At 35.6% G+C, this 19,755-nt stretch overlaps 1 protein-coding gene across 4 annotated transcripts in view; it reads left to right on the forward strand.

The window, feature by feature from the left end:
- The window catches only part of LOC135216276 (intermembrane lipid transfer protein VPS13D-like), a 999,641-nt gene that overhangs the window by 290,806 nt on the left and 689,080 nt on the right, over window positions 1-19,755 (forward strand). For 3 of the 4 annotated variants that reach the window (XM_064251439.1, XM_064251442.1, XM_064251440.1), the window contains exons 22-27: window positions 2,426-2,633; window positions 2,775-2,957; window positions 3,115-3,270; window positions 3,627-3,725; window positions 4,277-4,297; window positions 18,183-18,387. In XM_064251439.1, coding sequence (XP_064107509.1) covers window positions 2,426-2,633; window positions 2,775-2,957; window positions 3,115-3,270; window positions 3,627-3,725; window positions 4,277-4,297; window positions 18,183-18,387 — 872 coding nt within the window. The remainder of the gene's footprint in view (window positions 1-2,425; window positions 2,634-2,774; window positions 2,958-3,114; window positions 3,271-3,626; window positions 3,726-4,276; window positions 4,298-18,182; window positions 18,388-19,755) is intronic. The other variant, XM_064251441.1, reaches the window with a different exon arrangement.

The following is a 19,755-nucleotide window of genomic DNA, read 5'->3' on the forward strand; positions in this document are numbered from 1 at the left end:
GATTAGCTTTTGGATGCATCAAGAGGGGGTCTGGGGAGGTTTTGAACCTAATTATGCCCCTTCCCTCCCTGTGGAGAGGGGAGGAGCATCACCATCTTTGTCATATGTTTCAGCTGTGGATGCACACAGAATGGAGTGTATATAGGCAGTGTTTGGCCTATCAGGGGTACCAACCTTGGATGGCCTGTTGATTCATTACATGACATTACACTTCCCTCCAGGGCCTCCCTCGATGGGTGTCCCTGCTCCCCCTGTTCTCCAATTTATGGGGGAGAATACCACAACATCTGTAGCGACACATATAATAACAACAGCACAGCATTTTGGATCTCAATTTGCAGTTTCCGCAGGGTTACGAGTATCAACCCTGCATTTACCATCAAGCGTGATGACGTCACAGCCTGGACTTTCAGTGACATCACAATCCAACATGGCACCTGTCATCACATCACAGCCTCCTTCCACCCCCGCATCTTCGGTGTCGGCGAATATAACTATGCTTCCAGATTCGGTGGCAGCCACTTTTATGGAGAAATTGCAAGCGTTAGAAGAGAAAGTTGATAAGACATGCAAGAGGAAAAGATGCAAGTCGGCTTCTTGTTCTTCTTCCTCTTCTGGTTTGGCATCATTGCGAGTTTCATTGATGTCAGTGAGTGCTCCAGTCAGACGATGGAGGATAAAGAACTTTGGGGCTGATCCTTGTGCCAAATAGAAGATTAATTTCTTCTTCATCTTCAAGTCAGGACTGTCACATCCCTGTTAAAAAAAAGAAAGTCAAGAAGTAGTTGTTAGCACTGATATGAAAATACTTAATCACGGCTGAAGAAATTGATGGACATTGGGGTGGAAGCTGCTGTGAGTTTGGTTGTGACAGTGATGGAAAAGACTTGTGGATTCTTCAAGAGTTTTTTGAGAATCTGCAGTGGGAGTTCATCGGTCTACAAAGACTGGTAATCAGGTCCCAGTCTCTCCTGTAAGGCCATTCAAGGTGAGGAGAAAAGAGACAATGCTCCAATGAAATGATCGAATAATACAGCATTGGAAGTTTCTCCATTGAATGAAGGAGTTCATGCTTTTTATATTCCGAAAGTTTTATGTGTATGTATATTTCTTTGTTTTTTATGATAAATAAATGTTGTACCTTATAATAGATATTAATTTTCAAATATCAGTAAGATTAAATAATAAAGATGATTATAATAATACACTTATTACAATATTTATGTATTTCTATAGTAAATTATTTTGAAAAATCAAAGAAACAGAATTCATTCTGCATCTTTTTCCCTTAAGTTGTGAAGCATGGGTGGATGGTGAGCTTGTCAGAAATGTCCCATTACTTGACAGAAACTGACTGGTGCTTCAAATTGTTGCCAACCCCTGATCAACTCATTTCTATTTCTACATCCTTTCACTTCTCTCTCTCTACCAAAGGGTAAAATGAGAAATGGATAGGTAAATAATTAGATACTTATTGCAGCTCTCTCTCTCTCTCTCTCTCTCTCTCTCTCTCTCTCTCTCTCTCTCTCTCTCTCTCTCTCTCTCTCTCTCTCTCTAGCGTGGCAACCTGATTGGCTGACTTAGTACTAACTACCACTAACTCTGTTATTACTGGAAGGGTTGGAGGTTACAAATGTACATCTTATGATAAAATAATAATTTGCTGTACTAATTTACAAATAGTTTAAAGTTTACAGTAATGAGATTAGATAATAATGAAATTGCTCTCTCTCTCTCTCTCTCTCTCTCTCTCTCTCTCTCTCTCTCTCTCTCTCTCTCTCTCTCTCTCTCTCTCTCTCTCTCTCTCTGTTATTGGGTATTCGTATGTATAAATTTTCAATGGTAAAATATTTAAGATGAATTTGAAATTATATTAATAATATAATCTCAATGATTAACACAGAACTAGGGTAATAATTTAAGGTATATTTGATGTAGGATGTTATTTAAGGTATACATTTGGTATTTGAACTTTCAAGGTGGGTAGTTGTTAGTGTTTTTAGAGGGGGTTCTAAGTATTTGTGGATTTTAACTATTTGCCAGGAGGTCTGGTACACAACCCGCGTGAAAAAGGGTGGTGTTTACTGCATACTAGTCTTAAAGAAAAAGTTGATGTAATATGGGTACTACAAGTAAAGGATAAAAACTTGAATGTTTCAAAAGCCACATAAATGCAAAAGAAAGAAAACAAATATAAACTGGTTAATCTTCTAAATGAGCAAGGAAATATACTTAAAAATTTCATAAGGTGTCTAAAATATCTAGTGTAGATATTTAGGTCCACTTATTCTAGCATTCTTAACAGGCCACAATCTTCTAAAAGGGCTTTTTTAAGGATAAGAATGGCTAACTGTTCTATTATCTCTGAGCAAGTAGATTTAAATATATATTATTATTATTAATTTACTGTATGCTTCATTTACAGGTTATGGTTTTTTTGAAGATCTTCAAACCCCAGATGATGAAAACCTTACTGTAAAATTACGGCTCGCCTCTGTGTGTTATACTCATTCTCCTCACTTCCTCTTGGAGCTGAAATCCTGTGCAACTGAGTTCAAGCAGTATATGACTCGTGTTGCATCATCAATCAAACATGCTGCCACAGAAATGGCCATGGGCCTTGTCAGCAAGAGGTTTGTAAAGCATTTTGCATTGTTTGTTTCTCATGGTCAGACTTAGTAATTAGTGATGTTGCCATTATTTATTTGTGAAATATTGTATAGTATCATTCCTTTGTCATCTCATGCCTAATAGAGTTTTTGGTCAAATTGTAGGATTGAATCTTTTGTGAGCCTGACAAGTAATTCTTGGGAGGCTTCTCCAAGGCATCGAAGGCGAATGAGTGTTTCAAAGTCAACTGATACCCTTAACCTCCCAGCTCCTCCTCCTGCATCTGCATCAGGTTCAAGATTCAGTCCAGCTCATGAAGAGAGCACGGACTTGCCTTTTTCATTAAAGTGAGTAATTCTTTTAGTTACTGTTTGCATAATTTACGTGCTGTTTGGGATTAAGATTAGATTTCTGAATATATGGAAATATTTATGACAGTTTTTTACTTTAGCCATTCTACAATGAATAAATATAATTTTTTTAGAGATATGTTCTTCATTTCAGCCTTGATATAATACTTGAAACTCCTGTAGTGGTTTTACCCGAGTCTCAAAACAGTCCTGATGTATTAGTAGCACATCTTGGCCAGATATCAATTGCCAATGGAATCCCTACTCAGAAATCCACCCCTGAAGCATTGTCATCTTTTCCTCCAAGCAAGTGGGTTAACTGAGTTTTTAATGCCTGCATGTGTTGAAAAGTTAATCTGTCAAAGTAATGAGCTGTATACAGAATGGTAGAATGCAGTCATAGGAGATTAGACAGTCATACTTGAAGAGTGATTATGAATAAATCATCTAGAGAATACCATGACCAATTTGATTTCTTTTTACATTATTTTTATCTCATTGTATGCATTACTTATGAAAGCCTACCAGTGCAGCTATATTGTGCCTGAAGAAAACGTTTAGAATGTTTCATCAGATATCACTCTTGTTATCAGTACATATTGTTGTTTTGTATATTTCAGATGCAAATCCTTTTTGTATTTTAAAACCTTATTTTCAACGCTGCAGGGTTGCTGAATATCTTATTGCAGTAAGAGATATGAGCCTATTCTCCTTGAATGTGGAAGAGAGATTGAAGAGTAAAGATAGCAGCTTCCAGTGGTTTCAGTAAGTATGATGGGTGGTGCATGTTTATATGAACTGTATATCTGACCTTGGTTTCATGGTGTATCCTCAGTAAATACACAGCATCATGATGAACAACAGAAGCTGAGATATATTTACATTAAACTCATTTATGTTAACGATGGTGATGAATATATTATGTTAGTGTGTTTGTTTTTTTCCCAGACATGGCCCAGTTTTATTATTTTAGTCCACTGATAACATGTAGTGATCTTGACCAGTGTCTCACAGTTCTGTTACTAATTTGGAGCTTTCTAACAGGAGGTTTTGTTTGATTTTCAGATTCATTTTATCATGGATCAGTAAGGTTATTAGATTCATTTTATCATTTATTGATAAAGAAAAGCAAAGTTTAGGGTTCTAATGAAAGACTTTCAAGTATGGAGATGTTGAGACACAACATATGTGTTTAGTTGTTTATTCTTACAGGACCTATAAATTTATATATAAGAAACAGAAGAAAATATTTTAAGACTAAGATTATATTAGTGTAAGAAATACAAATTATATTTTTTAATTTATCCCTTTTATAGCGAACAAATGTTGATCATTGCGTGAGTAGTGTGAGACTGTTTTGATGTGCTTTTTTTGAATTACTGTTGTACTTTTCTCAATTTTTCTTTATCTGCAAGAAATTCTTTTAAATTTGTTTTGTAAGTTGTGCTGTCATTCCTGTTCTGATGTCATGCTACAGATTTTACTTAATATTTTAAAAATTTGGAGTATGCTTTCCTTACATCTTCCAGATTTTGGTAATAACTATAGACTTTCTTGTTGCACTGCAATCTAGCAGAAATTATATGGCAGTTTGCTTTATTATGTATCACCTTTTTCTTGTATGTTGTATGTAAATTTGAATTGGTAATATGTTCTTTAGTAATTTGAAGAAATATTAAATTATTTTCACCAGATTTCACATAGTTATGGAAAGTGTCTGTGTAATGTAATAGTAATGGCATTGGATATATCATCTTTTTTTTTTTTGGTTATATTTACACAATGGTGAGATGAGAGTATCTGATGGTCTTAGTCATATTTGTTATAAAAACTACTGGGAGCTTTACTATATACTAATAGTTTTGGAGTAAATGTGAGATCAGATAAGATTAACAAGATAAAAATTTCCAATGTTTTTATTTGGAAATATTGTTGCATATACTTCCAAGCTCCCCAAGTTAAAATTTCTTTGTATTTACAGGAATCCCTTCCATATTCATACTCTCTGACATTGTTTCCACCAGGCCATAGATTTTTTTTATTAAGTAGTTTACAAAACTGCTGAGTCAAAATCCTTGCTCTGACAGGGCTGACCAAACTAGGCCCTTGAAAACATTTACTTTCTTGGAAAAGCGACTAACCTTTAAGGGAAATGTAATCATTAGTGTGCTTAATGGCAAGGAGCTGTACAGGTGACTTCGGGGGAGGTGAAGATTCTTGGGTGGGAGTGCTCAAAGCAATAATCAGTGAACAGCATGATCCAGTCCCTCTGTGTACAGAATGTAAAGTACCACTAACAGTTGAATATTTTTTTGTGTGAATGTCCAAAATATAGTTCAACAGTAAATGCCAAGCTTTGGAAAGAAAACAGATTTTTCAGGATCACCATCATTAGATGGCTATAGGTTCTAACTAGTACAACAACTTAGATTCTGAATTTGCAGTAATGCTTCAATTGTTTAGTGCAGGTGACCATTACCACCCAGTAACAGCAATACTAGGAACAACTTAGCAGATAACCTCATTTTGTTTCAATAGTCCTCCATGTAAGTATCATATATTTGCAGCAGCTTTTTTCATCATTTGTCAGTTATTTAACTGGATTTCGGTGATGTATTATCGGTGATTTCAAGTAGCCTTCAAGCCTATAACTTTCAGGATCAGTATTTTGTTATTAAGATTTCATTTAAGTTTATCTTTTTTTGCAAATAGATTAACGACTTCCTTAATTACTACTTACTAAGTAGGAAATCTGCTATTAGTGATAAGGAGCAGTCATTGTCCACTTAGGCTAACATAGGTGGGCTATAGACTGTTTACCTGAGTAGAGATAGCTTAGTCAGTTAAATATCGGCTGAAGAATGGTTATTTTTTTAATAAGTAGCATAATAAGACACATAAACAGCATTCGTTACGATCTTTGCTGAGTAGTGTAGTAATAAACTTTGTGTGCTACCATCTTTACTGAGTAGCATAATAAAACTTATTCACTACCATCTTTGCTGAATAGCATAATAATAATAACCTTGCGTTCACTGTAATGAACATAACTTTTACATTCACTACCACCTTTACCGAGTAGCATAATAAAATGTAACTTGTTCATTTACGAAACAAATCCTAGGCCTTAACATTAGCACCAGCCAGAAGCCAGTAAAATTAAAAGTTAACAAAATCGTATATGCAAGGGACTATTGGTATCTGTGCTTGGTCAAGAGTTATGTGGGACCACCCACCTACCCCTCGGCAACCCATGACCGGGCCAGTCACTCTTACGGCTGTTAAGAGACAATTTAGTTTTTTATTCCTCTATAAAGCCAGTTAAGTTGGCTGCATTTCTTTCTTGCTGGGTTTCAGTGTGTGATTTTGCTGTAGATTGCTTCGTGTGTTTGGAGATCATGGATACCTCTATTCCCCCTGTGAAGGTTTCTTCAGGATCTAGTAAGAAACAAAGGAATTGTCCAGGTGTCAGTGGCTTACCTTGTTCGCAATTCTTAACTTCAGGAATATAAGAGTGGCCAGCTGCATCTTGTTCCTTTGTTAGCAAATTTGCAATTTGAAATATTGTTTGTGATATATTGAAACATTTATGTTAAGACATTTCAGTGTTTTATTTTTTTTTTATTATCTTACGACACGATTTCTGGGAATGTGGTAATGTTGTAGTCTTCCAGATTTTGTGTGCTTCGGGACATTTGAGACATTACGAGTTTATGTTGTAGACAAGGTTTATGTGCAAGGATTCATCTTTCTTATCATAGAATTGTTCCGCCACCTCCTCAACACAAATTTCGGATGGCAGAAGATCTCTAATTCTGTTGGTTCCAACCGCTTGCTCAGGGCCAGTCAGAATTTTCTATCCCATCTCTTTCTTGTTAGTATTGTGCATGGGTTGGGGGGTGAGTTAGTCGTACGGCTCACTCCCTTCCCTTTTCCCGTACCTATAAATGTTTCTTTTTTTTCTCTGAGGATGGAAGGTTTATTGTCTTCCTGAGGGGGAAGGCATATTATTTGTTTATTTTGTGGCTGTACAGTTGTCAGCCCTGCTTCTTGCCTTGAGGTTGGGTGGTGGCGTGTTCCGCTCAGATCTTTAGAGGCCATATGCAGTCACTTCACTTTGCCATTCACTTTTTGGTTTGGTTGTTGGTGCTATGATGAGAGTTTGGAACCAAGCCAGTCCTTTCAAGTCTCAAGTCCCTGCGGATATGGACGGGTCCACACGGCTGTCTTAAAGTCTGCAGAGTTGGCAGGTAGCCTACATGGTTGTCTGCCATTCTGCACGTTGATCTATAAATTCACTCATTTTTCTTTGAGTCTGAATGGTCATCAGCAGAATGCACATCCCTTAGCCCCATTCCTTTTCCTTCGATTAGAAGAAGAAATTCAGTAGAGATGAATCAGACAGCCCCATCCTTCAGTCTTTATGGCTATTGAATGAAAACCTTCGGACTTCAAAATGAACTTCAAAATATTGTCCATTATCCTAATGGACTTTATTTTCTGAGACACTGAGATTTAGAAGAGCATTTTCCTCATTTTAAGTAAAAGCTAGACATCAGAACTGCTTCTAACTCATTAGCTTTCAGGCACAGCTTATCCCTTACGACCATTCTACGGTCATCCTGCCGAAAGTTTAATTGACCTTCACTTCTCACTGTTTTCAGGAAGTGAAACTGTTAAAATTTTTGGTAGTACCTTGCATTTTTAGTAACTGGCATGGTATCATGGTAGGAAGCATAGTATTTTCTCTTACTATCTGTTCACCTTGTATTAAGGTACTCAGTTTAGGAAGCCGATGGGGTACAATGTAACCAGAGCACCCACCACTCTCAGTGGATGAGTTGTGGTTTTTATTTCATGCTGAAGTAAAGTTGCTCCATGGCTTCACTGCCATGCCCCTGTAAGTTAAGTTGAGCACCAACCAGAGGCAGTTTCTACTGCAGGCACTCTTAACTAACTAGGAATGACAAGCATTGTATTAAGTGCTAGCAACTTTTCTGTTTCTAATTCATCACATGACTTAATGTTTTGGAGTAAAATATGTCCATGTATCCCACCTCTGGTCAGTGTGGGATTCAGCTATGTAATAACTTGGTAAGTTACTTATATAAAAATGACATGTTTATAATAAAATAAAGTTCTCTATTGAGTGGGCCCCCATATTTGTGTTCTCCCGATTCGCGGACTCGTGGATTTGCTGATTTCTCTCTGGACAATATCTACCCATTATTCACGGGAAATTCACCTATTCGTGGTATTTTTCTATGAGAAATGTCCACAAATTCCTGGTTTTTTATTTCATCATAAAATGCACTTTTTGTGATAAAACTAATATAAAAACCAGGTATAATAAATTTTAGAAGGTTGTGGAGAGGGGGGGGGGCGCAGTCTGGTATGCATCCCCCACGAATACCGGGGGACTACTGTATGTAACCTACTAAATAATTACATGATTGAAGCATCCCTCCTCCCCGCTGATGGACATAAGCATGAGCAGAATGAGGTTATCTGCTAAACCATTCCAAGTATATTGCTATTAATGGGTGGTAATGGTCACCTGCACTAAACAATTAAAGTGTTGCCGAGAATTTTGAATGTAAGCTGTCGTACCAGTTAGAAACTATAGCTATGTAAGTACTTAGCAAGTACTATATATAAAACTATTTTGTTATAAAAATGTCAATTTACTTTTTGCTTAATTTTATTTAGTTTATGTTTAATATCTACATAATTTGAAGCAGAATCTTCCAAATTGTTAAGACATATATTTTATTGCATGACTTCAATACCTGTCGAGACTAACTTACTATAAGAGACCACATCAGTATATGTTGTTCTGAAGGTATAATTTTTTAAATGTCATGAAATTTGTTTCTTATTTAATCCTATGTTACCCTCATATTATAAAAGATGCCATAAATTTCTTTGAATTTTTTAAAGTATGTATTATATTTGGTGGCAAATACAGCATTTGCACATGATTTAAGTAATAGGGAAAGTTGAAGCTGATCGATTATATGTGAATAAAAGGTAGGTGGAAGGGTTATTTGATGGATGCAGCGGTGTGAAAGAAAATGGTTGTAAGTATATCTCTTCATAACGTTGTTGAGGAGTAATTGAAATTTAAACATTACTTTGAGTGGAGAGAATAGGTTTAGAATATATTTAGAATTAGTTTGAAAGAAATTAGAAGCATATTCAGGCTGAGAAAACTGAAGAATTCATTTATATGAAAGCCTCAGAAGTGGTAGGATTGCCAAACTGATATGAGAATCATTTAGATATAAAAAAGTTAGATATGAAAAAAGTCAAAGAGTTTACAAAGAAATAGAAATGAAAACATGAAAGCTGATGAAATGCCCATGGCAAGTAGAAGAACTCATGGTATGTTCCTTATTAGAGAAATAGAAGGATTAGAGAAGAATATATCTTGATAATGAACAGTGATGTTTTTGCAATAAGAACCATGTCTACAAACCATTTGTCATGAAATAGCCTTACTCCATGTGAAAGAGCTTCAGTCACACCAGCTTGAAAGATTTTGAAAGAAGGAAAAGCTCATTGCACTTATCCAGCTCATGCTTTTATTGGTTGGAAGGAAAGATGTTAATATTGTTTGTCAACCTTGATCTTGAATAATACAGAGAAGGGAGGAGGGCACTGGCAGTTTATGGTTAGCCTGAATTGCAATCTGGGATGGAGGACAATTCAAATCAACAATGGATAATTCAGAATTATCGAAGCTTCTGTAAGTAGTAAAAGTTTTGCAGTGAAAGACAATCCCAAAGAAGTATACATACCTACATATAAGTATAACAGTAGGTACTCCAGGACAGTTCACACCTCCAGGTGTGCCAGAACCATGGAGACAAGAGATGATTAACTTGATCCCTCAGAAATGGTAAAAGATGACTCACTCAGACTTTGTTCCTGCTGAATCTCTGACCTTGAAGAGTAGCAGAATTTTTTTATGTATAGAATCCAAAGATTAAGCCAAGGTAGATCAAACCTCTGTAAACTCGATTCCTCGTTGTTGTCTTGATGAGACGCCAAAGCTTAATGCAGAAGTTGAGACATGCAGTAGATGCTGAAAATGTCAGACTCAGTAAATTTCATCCTGTATTTTTATGTAAAAATAAGATGCTTGCCTATGATTGATAAATGTGGCTTTCTTGGAGGACTGAGGGATACTAAGTATATGAGAATGTATACTGAGTCCAGAAACCCAAGTATCTGAAGGAGGATGACACAGGATGTGGAGGGCTGGCTGGACTAGAGACCTTGATTACTCAAAACAGTTGGAGAACAGCAATCTGAACAATTAAGGGCACTCTTGTTTATGAGGTTCCTGGAGATTCAAAGCCACTTGATCAGGGGATGAGAAAGCCTGCTGACAGTTTTCAAGATATTCGTAAGCAGTGATGGCCTCACTGGAACAGCAGGCTGGGCCATATAGCTGTGGAATATAATACAAATGAGGACTCATAATTGATGACAAAACAGCAGGTTTTTCAGATTATGAAGGAACTGTAGCAGATGCCAACTAGGGCACTGACATGTCCAGGGCAGCTGAGTATTCTGAAGCTGTTGAGTACACCAAAGCAGAATGCTGTACACCAGAGCAGATATTGAAGTACTGGAGAAAGTTTAGCACAGTTCACTGAAACAGACTAGTATCTCAAAGCAGTTGAGAACTCAGTGTCCGTAGTATACTGGAAAGCAGATTTATATCATTCATGGGCAAATGATACTCAGAAGCAGACAGGTACCTAGGAGCAGTAGAGTGTGATAAGGCTGTGTACTGGGTCTGCCATAGACACATCTTGAATGCATATGAGCAGTGGCACACATGGGAGTTTTCAGATACAAGGAGGCAGTTTGGGTAAAGGAAGGCAGTCATGTATACTGGAACAGTCAAGATGTAAGCACTTGCACACACACAGGGCAGGAGCCTGCACAAATGTAGTCTTGTACATAGGCAAGACCACAGAGAGCTGGGTTGGTGGGCCCTCATCAGACATCACAGTAGTAGCTGCAAGCACAGGCATGAATAACAGTTCAGCATTAAGTGCTGTTGAAGCAGATAACAAGGCTGTGATCAATTTATTCAAGAATGAATCACCTTCAGACAAAACCTGGTCCCTGAACAAAGAGGAACATTTTTCTTGAGTTGAGTGAGGAACAAAGTGTCCTATGAGTGAATTATCTCCAATGAAGGGGTGTGTGGAATCAGGAGGAGAGAGAAGCGAAGGTAGAGATGAGAAGAGCAGGTGATGAGCAGATCAGGACACCCTTTCAGTTGTGACAGGAAAACTTTTCTGAATAATAGATATTATTGGAGGCCAAGCTTGTGGTCAGACAAATGGATAGACTGAGCACTATCAACAAAAGGAGGTGGCATCATGGATCAGAAATCCTCCTCATTGGAGACTGAAGACTTGGCAGTTGTGATCCCAGCGCAGTGAGATGAATAAGCAATAGAGGACTTGCCAGATATGGCGCTGGCTGAATGATGTTTATATGATTACTGCTGGTCATAGGGAGCCAGTGATCAACAGCCCAGCCTACACAAGCTTGGTAGATATGCTTATGGGTACTTTTTTTTTTAGTAACTACAGAAAGAGCTTTATAAGTGCATGTCCCTCCATCCTTGCCCATAAAGTATGTTAAGCCATGAATAACAAAAAAGTGAGTGCTTACAATGACACAGCAGTAGCAAGCATGCTATAACTGAAAGGAAAAAAGATTGGACACCTGTGATAATCTTTGGAATCAGGGAAAACAGTAGTAATCCTTGGAATTGGGCAGCACACTAACTGCAATGGAGTCATACAGAGCCCTTCTTAACATCTTGGCTAGAGGAGCTCAAGATTGGGTATGTGTAGTGCATATTTTTTTCATTTTAAGATTATGGGTATGTGTAGTGCATTTTTTTAAATTTTAAGATTATCAAATTGGTATGGCTAGAGCTACTTGACATAAGGTTAGACTATTCTATGATTAATGGGTCTGCAAGAACAAATTCAAATCTACATTGTAGATTGGGACCCTTATGAATGTGTTGAAAATTATGAATGTGTGAAATGTTGAAATTTCTGTTTTAGAAGTGTGTTGAGTTTTCTGTTGGTAAGTGTGCCTTCTTTGTAATTGACTACTGCATCAAACTGTAGGTTCTGTATAATGTAACTTAATTTTTTATGTGGTGAGTAATTTCTTTAGCCTCAGTTCCTGAGTATGTATTTTGTTCTTGGGTTATATGATTTTACATAAATATGATTATTACTGTGTTTCTCAAGGTTGATTAGTTTTGTGCATTCACTGTTTTGAAGATCAGTATCTGCATGTTCCATTTTGAAGTTGTGTTTGTCTTCACTTATTTATTATTGTTATTACATTGTACCGTGTATTGTTATTTTAAAGTATTATCTACTAAGACAACTTGGTACATTTCTAGACTCCTAGGGCTTGCTCGAAGGTTTTGTTCCATACATGGTCTTGAGGGTTTTCTATTTAGTCACTGCAAATCCTAAAAGTATTAGTTTTCTTTATCATAGTTACCCATTTCTGCACCAAGCTTATTAATCCTTATAGGACTGGCTAAATATCATGCACACTCCCAGACTGGGCAAACTTTAAGGTTAATCAATTTAAGAAAAAACACATTAGTGAAAAGAGGTAAGAGGAAGATGTGCAAATGCACATGTAAAAAAAACAAATTCTAAGAAATTTTCCCTACCTTCCTAAGGAAGTTGAAAGTGACAACGTATTTACAACCCTGTGTGGGGCCTTTTTTACAAGCCACTCGTAAATTTCACCAAGTTACAGTAATGCCCCAAACTTATGCGAGGTTAGGTTCCAGACCCCCTCGTACAAGGGGAATTTATGCGTAAGTTTTGCACAGTCTCCAAAAATGCTAAGAAATGCTTGTTACATATAGTTTGAACTCCAAACATGATCTTAATCGTGCTCCCTAAGTATTAAGCTAACTTTTGAATAAAATTAAAGTTACTGTATTTTAATTTAAAAAGTTAACTTAATACATTACCCTTAAAAAAGAAATAAATGGTTGACGTAAAAGTATAGGAGTGTGTGTTCTATTTTTAGAAGTCTTCTCAACCTTTTTTTAAGAAATTCTTTTGTCTGTCTCTTTCTCTTTGTTCTGAAATTCCTTTTCAAGAACAAACAGTACTTTTTATTTGGACTAATACAACTTTTAGTTGTGTCTGAGATTTAGAACAACACATTTACAGTTCTAGACAATAAAAGTTAAATTAGAGCAATTGAAAATTAGCCACCACTAACTATGAATAGAGAGAGAGAGAGAGAGAGAGAGAGAGAGAGAGAGAGAGAGAGAGAGAGAGAGAGAGAGAGAGAGAATCATTGACCTAATCACCAATACTCCCCTTACCTGTCACATTACCTTGACATATTTAACAGCTCTGGCTTTCAGCTTCTCTTGGAGTTAAAAACAAAAGAAGAGGGGAAAGGATTTTTTCATACGCATTTTATAATTACAGTTATATTTTTATTATTATTATTATTATTATTATTATTATTATTATTATTATTATTATTATTATTATTATCAATGATAAACATATACATATACCACAAAAATTGTCTCATCTCAGTAAGAGAGAGAGAAGAGTTCTCCTTCTTTAAATTGAAATGGAAAGGTTATTGTATTTCTTTAAAGTACTATCACTTATAATTGTTGTAATTACAATTATAATATATATATATATCATAGATATATATATTATATATATATATAGATATATATATATATATATATATATTGTATATTATATATTATATATATATATATATATCTCATTCAAGCTACAAATGTCCTTTAATATCTAATTCGCTCTACCTCGGAATTGATATATTTTCATATATGTACTGATTTCGTTTCCCGTCCACTGGACGGTGGTTTGATCCCATGGGGGGACGAAGTTATTATCAACTAAAAATTCCCCCTTCGTACATATATGAAAATATATCAATTCTGAGGTAGAGCAAATTAGATATTAAAGGACATTTGTAGCTCGAATGATTTATATGAATCACGGTGATGTGATAAGTATTCAGAATTATTATATATATATATCATATATATATCTATATTATGATATATATAATATATATATAGATATATACGTATGTTGTATGTATGTAGTATGTATGATGTATTGTATGTATGTATGTATGTGTATGTATGTATATATATATATAAATATTTTTTTTTTCTTTTTGTCTATCACAGTCCTCCAATTTGACAGGGTGGTATTTATAGTGTGGGGTTCCAGGTTGCATCCTGCCTCCTTAGGAGCCCATCACTTTTTTTTACTATGTGAGCCATTTCTAGGATCAAACTCTTCTGCATGAGTCCTGGAACTACTTCAGCCTCTAGTTTTCCAGATTCCTTTTCAGGGATCTTGGGATCGTGCCTAGTGTACGTATGTTATGGGTACAATTTCCACTAGCATATCCCATATCCTTCTTATTTCTATTTTCAGGTCTTGATACTTATCCATTTTTTCCTTTTCTTTCTCTTCAACTCTGGTGATCCATGGTATTGCGACATCAATGAGTAATACTTTCTTCTTGATTTTTTCAGTCAGTGTCACGTCTGGTCTATTTACACGTATCAGCTTATCTGTTCTAATACCATAGTCCCAGAGGATCTTTGTCTGATCGTTTTCTATCACTCCTTCAGGTTGGTGCTCGTACCACTTATTACTGCAAGGTAGCTGGTGTTTCTTGCGTAGGCTCCAGGAAAGATCCTCTGGGACTATGGTATCAGAACAGATAGGGTGATAGGTGCAAATAGTACATATATGTACCATAAAAATTCTCTCATCTCAGTAAGAGAGAGAGTGAGAGAGAGAATATTATTTTCATTATTTAATGTTATTTAATTTGCACATGAAATATTGAAAACCTATAATTAAAAAAAAAAAAAAATTAAACAAACACTGCAGCGTTTCTGAGGATTCAAAAATGTTGCATTTGTGCAGTGTGGGGAACATTTAGTAAACAGGTTGGTCTGTTTTTAACCCTTGGTTGCCAGATCTTTGATGATTTCTTAAATGCCTGTGCTTCCTCAGTGTGTTTGAATATATATATCATTGTCTTTTCCTTGTAGTTTTATATTAAGTTTATTGAGTTTTGAGAAAATGTCTGCTAAATATGATAGCTGTGCAAGTCATTCATCCCTGATAAATAGCTCTGCCATTGGAGACTTCTTTTCAAGAAGGAATTTATATATCTCCATCCTTAATTCATATATCTTGGTGAGAACTCTTTCTCGGGATAGCCACCTAACTTCAGTATGGTACAACAAGTGTGACTGATCAGCTCCCATTTCACAGCAAAGTTGTTTGAAGAACCGGCTATTCATTGATCTTCCTTTAATAAGATTGACAAGTTTTACAGCTTCATATAGAACATTTTTCAAGCTGGCAGGGATTTCTTTTGCAGCCAAAGCTTCACAATGAATGAAACAATAATTCCAAGTTACATAATTACCTGCAGCCTTTGATATTTTGCTCACAGCACCAATATTTTTTCCTGTCACATTTACTGCTCCATCTCTAGTTAAGCTCTTGCAGTTTGCCCAGTTCAATTTATATTTTCCAGCTACACAGTCATTCAAAACTGTGAAGATCTCTGACCCTGTAGTGTGTGTAGGAAAGGTCAAGCAGTGCAATATGTCCTCCAAGAAGTAGTCTTCCCATGGATATCTCACATAAACCAAGAGTGTTGCTCAATTAGCTATATCGGTACTTTCATCCAGCTGGTTAGCATATTCTACAACAGCCTGAAGGTGTGAAACTAACTGAAATTCCAAATCTTCTCCAATATCCCTAATCCTCCAAGATACTGTTGTGTCACTGACAGGGACACATTTAATATTCTCTGCTGATTTCTCATCAAGCACTGTAATTACTATATCTAGTGTAGCTGGAAGGATAAGTTTTTCACCATAAGTATATGGCCTTTTCTCTTTTGCTATGTGACAAGCAACTAGATAAAAAGCCAGTTGCAATTTATCATTGAGTGGTTGATTTACTAAGGATTTTTACTGATAAATTCAGTTGTTCATTTTTTCTTTGAAAAAAATCTACTGATTTTCCAACTAGTTCAACATGTTTCGATTCAAGGTGCCTCTTTAATTTTGAAAGCTTCATACTTTCATTTGCAAGAACTTCATTACAAATAACACTGTGGCCGAGGTTCTTGTTTATCTTTATCGTACTTAATAAATCCACACTTCAAGAATTCTTCACTATATTGCCTTAGCCATAATTTCCTCTTAGCAGAAGGCTCAGAGGAAGGCACAGGTGGTGATGATGCCTCACCCACAACCATATGAGACATAGCGACATAGCAGGCTTCTCTGTCATTGATTTCATCTGTTTGTCTTTCTCGCTAAAACAAAAAGGTTTTGGTGCCTGAGTAGCAATGACACCCTTTCTAATAACAAATTGATCCATTTGATACAAGTGTGGTTGCATGAACTGTTATATAACTAGTAAAGGAGACTTCTGCACACCCCAAAAACTTAAATGTAAGTAACTAATCATGTTCTGTTTCAAATCTGGAAGCACCCATCGCAGGCTCACAGCTTACTTGTTCAATTCATGTTCACCACCCACACCACCACTGCATCACCCTGCACCCCCTCTCTCTCTCTCTCTCTCTCTCTCTCTCTCTCTCTCTCTCTCTCTCTCTCTCTCTCTCTCTCTCTCTCTCTCTCACAAAAATAGAAGTTCCAATCATTATGATTAGACTTGGATATTCGTTAGGACTAGGTGGATCCATGTATGAATTCATATTTATCTTAATGTCATGTACATGAGTTTTATTTTATTTATGTACTTATTTTTGTGAGCCTATGACCCAGGTTGGAGGACTTGGCATAATGGATCGCTACCCATTGTTTGAAGAACCCTATTCTAGTGTATGCTAACCAGCAATTTTCGGTGCCAAAATTTACCAATTTCCAGTTATCAGTGCATAATAAAGTATATTGGTGCCAATGCATACCTAACAGAGGTGCCAATTTTCTGATTTTTGCTTATCATCAAGCCATCGGAACAGAAGCCCCACTGATAACCGGGGACTGCCTATAGTACTACGTATATACTATGTTGTAAAAGATACTTAAGAGATTTACAAGATGCAGTAACTTTTTGGGAGGTATACGTACTTGCATTTTCTAACATTTCTTTGCGCTTTTCTTCGCAAAATTAAAATTATAGCTGACATACTATCATGAAAGATAGGAAATAAAACCAACAGCAATCCTTGGGTATATTTATGAGCAAATAAATAAAAATGTCATTGAAAGAGTGGCGAAACATTCCCCTTCAAGTCTAAAATCATACTGGAAGCTACCTCTGACTCCTGACTCCCCAAGCCAAGAAACCACAGTTGCCACAAGTCATTTATAGACCATTGAAATGCTCTGAACGTATTTTGCACTAAATTTATCCCAATCGTATGATGCATAATACTGATACTCACTGTGAGTTGGCCAATCCACTACTCAAAACCTGTTTTCGATACTTGTGATGGTGGCTGTCCATTAAGGATTAACCTCTAACTTAATATCGTTCCAATATATGTATCTTTGAGAACACATCCATCTGTCATGCTTTAAGATGTCTAGAAATGTGATCTTACTAATCCTTGCAGGTGTTGCCTTTTTGCTAGATCTTTCTTTGCCACAAAAAAGCTCACATTTGTAGATTCTTTCTAATATAATACACATTGACCAGTTAAAGTTTTTTCTTAAGACAGAAGTGTTTTGTTGTATATAAGTGTGGTATATTTGTAAAATCTTATCAAACGAAATAAAGGATTAACAGTACAAATTGTATATACTACCATGAGTTAGCTGATTAAGTTTTCTTTCTAGAAACAAGTTTTTGTTTTTATATAACTCAGTTGTGTAATATATATATATATATATATATATATATATATATATATATATATATATATATATATATATATATATATATATATATATATATATATATATGTGAAAGGAAAGAACATGCAAGATTATTTAGTACTGAAAAATGATAAGTGCTTTGGGCAATTTTGTTCGGATTTAGTTTAGGACAGTAAAAACTGCAATATATTAATATTTGTCATTGGAATCTGAAAGGATCAAACTCCATATTTATTATTATTTGCTTTTCACAGTCCTCTGTCAACAACTATAATGTGCGCAGAAGAACTCTACAGTTGCAAAGACCATGGGAGACCAATCCTTCATAGTACAACAATTAAGCTACATTTGAAGCATGACCAAGCAGCTTTCCTTTTGGCGGATCATGAATCTGGGCTTTTTTTTCCCAGTGATATATTTGTTGATCTTCATCCTGCTGCATCACGGGATTCTCTGCAGGTAATACTATTTAATTTACTGTTGTAGAATAAGTAATACAATTCATTCAAATACACCAGCACTATTAATAAGTATTTTATCACCTTGTCCCAATGAACGTGCTTTCAAATCTTTCTCACAGTTATATAAATTCTTATAATAATTGTTATTGGGGCCCCACCAACAGCAACATTCAAACTGTATTCCATTACTAGAAATGTATAAAAGATTTTCTTTTTTGTTTAGAGAAAAATTACTGTATCATAGTTTTCTGGACATGTGCATACAATGATATACTGTATACATATTAATATTGTATGTAAAACCATTTAAGAATCACAGGTGTGGACAGATCATTTCATGAGATATTTGGAAAGGTTTGCACTACTGATGCTGGTGCACTGAAAGAACAAAATCATGATCAGTATATTTAACTTTTGGCTGAACAACATAGATATTAGTATAAACTGAGAATTGTGTAATAAGTCTCATTTATCTTTTTAGAGTTAACATGCTTGGTAGCATCTAAACAAGGTCAAACAAAAGATACAAAGTACTTTACGGGGTATGAAAATCACAGTAACATGATCTTAACCTCTTACTGAATGCATCAGACACCACCATTATATATGTTCATGTATAAACACAGAATTATTGGGAAAATTCCAGAACTGATAAGCTCCTCAGCTCCAAATATACTTAGATTTCAAAATATATAAGAACTAACCCTCAACAAGTTTTGACAAGATCTCACTCTCAATAATTACATGAAAATAATTCTGAACTGTAAGTATGATACTTGTATTTAACTGTCATAAAATATAGAAATTAAATCCTAGACCAAAATCAGGTATTACAAAATGCTCAGTTCATAACAGTCAAAAAGCTCAATTAAGAGCCCATTGCTTTAAGACTAAACCAGACTTTAAATGGCACAATGATTCTAGAAAATCAAAAAAATTAAAGGTCATAATACAACTGAAGGGAAAATGAAACTGCAATACCTGCAGAAACTTCCAGAAATCTCTTCTGAATTTGGCAAGCAAATCTCCCTCTTATAATACCAAGTTGTGGATTACTTAAACTTATTTTATTGGTAATATATTATAAAGTCAATAATGATTCAATTATTTCAAGTGAATAACTAAAAAAAATTTAATACAGTAGAGTATGGAAATTGCAATCCTGAAAAAAACCAGTCAGCAGACACACATTGAGTGAATGCTGGAAGTCTGAGGATCATATGTGCATACATGCACTAACCTAAGGATCCCAGGGCTGCTACTTTTTAATTCTACAGTAGCTCATTGTATATGGGAATTTGTGCTATTCATAAATTAGCTATTAAGATGCAGCATACTGAATCTTTACTTAAAACATTGATAAAAT

The sequence above is a fragment of the Macrobrachium nipponense genome, chromosome 6 (assembly GCF_015104395.2).
Source record: "Macrobrachium nipponense isolate FS-2020 chromosome 6, ASM1510439v2, whole genome shotgun sequence".
Lineage (NCBI taxonomy): Eukaryota > Metazoa > Arthropoda > Malacostraca > Decapoda > Palaemonidae > Macrobrachium > Macrobrachium nipponense.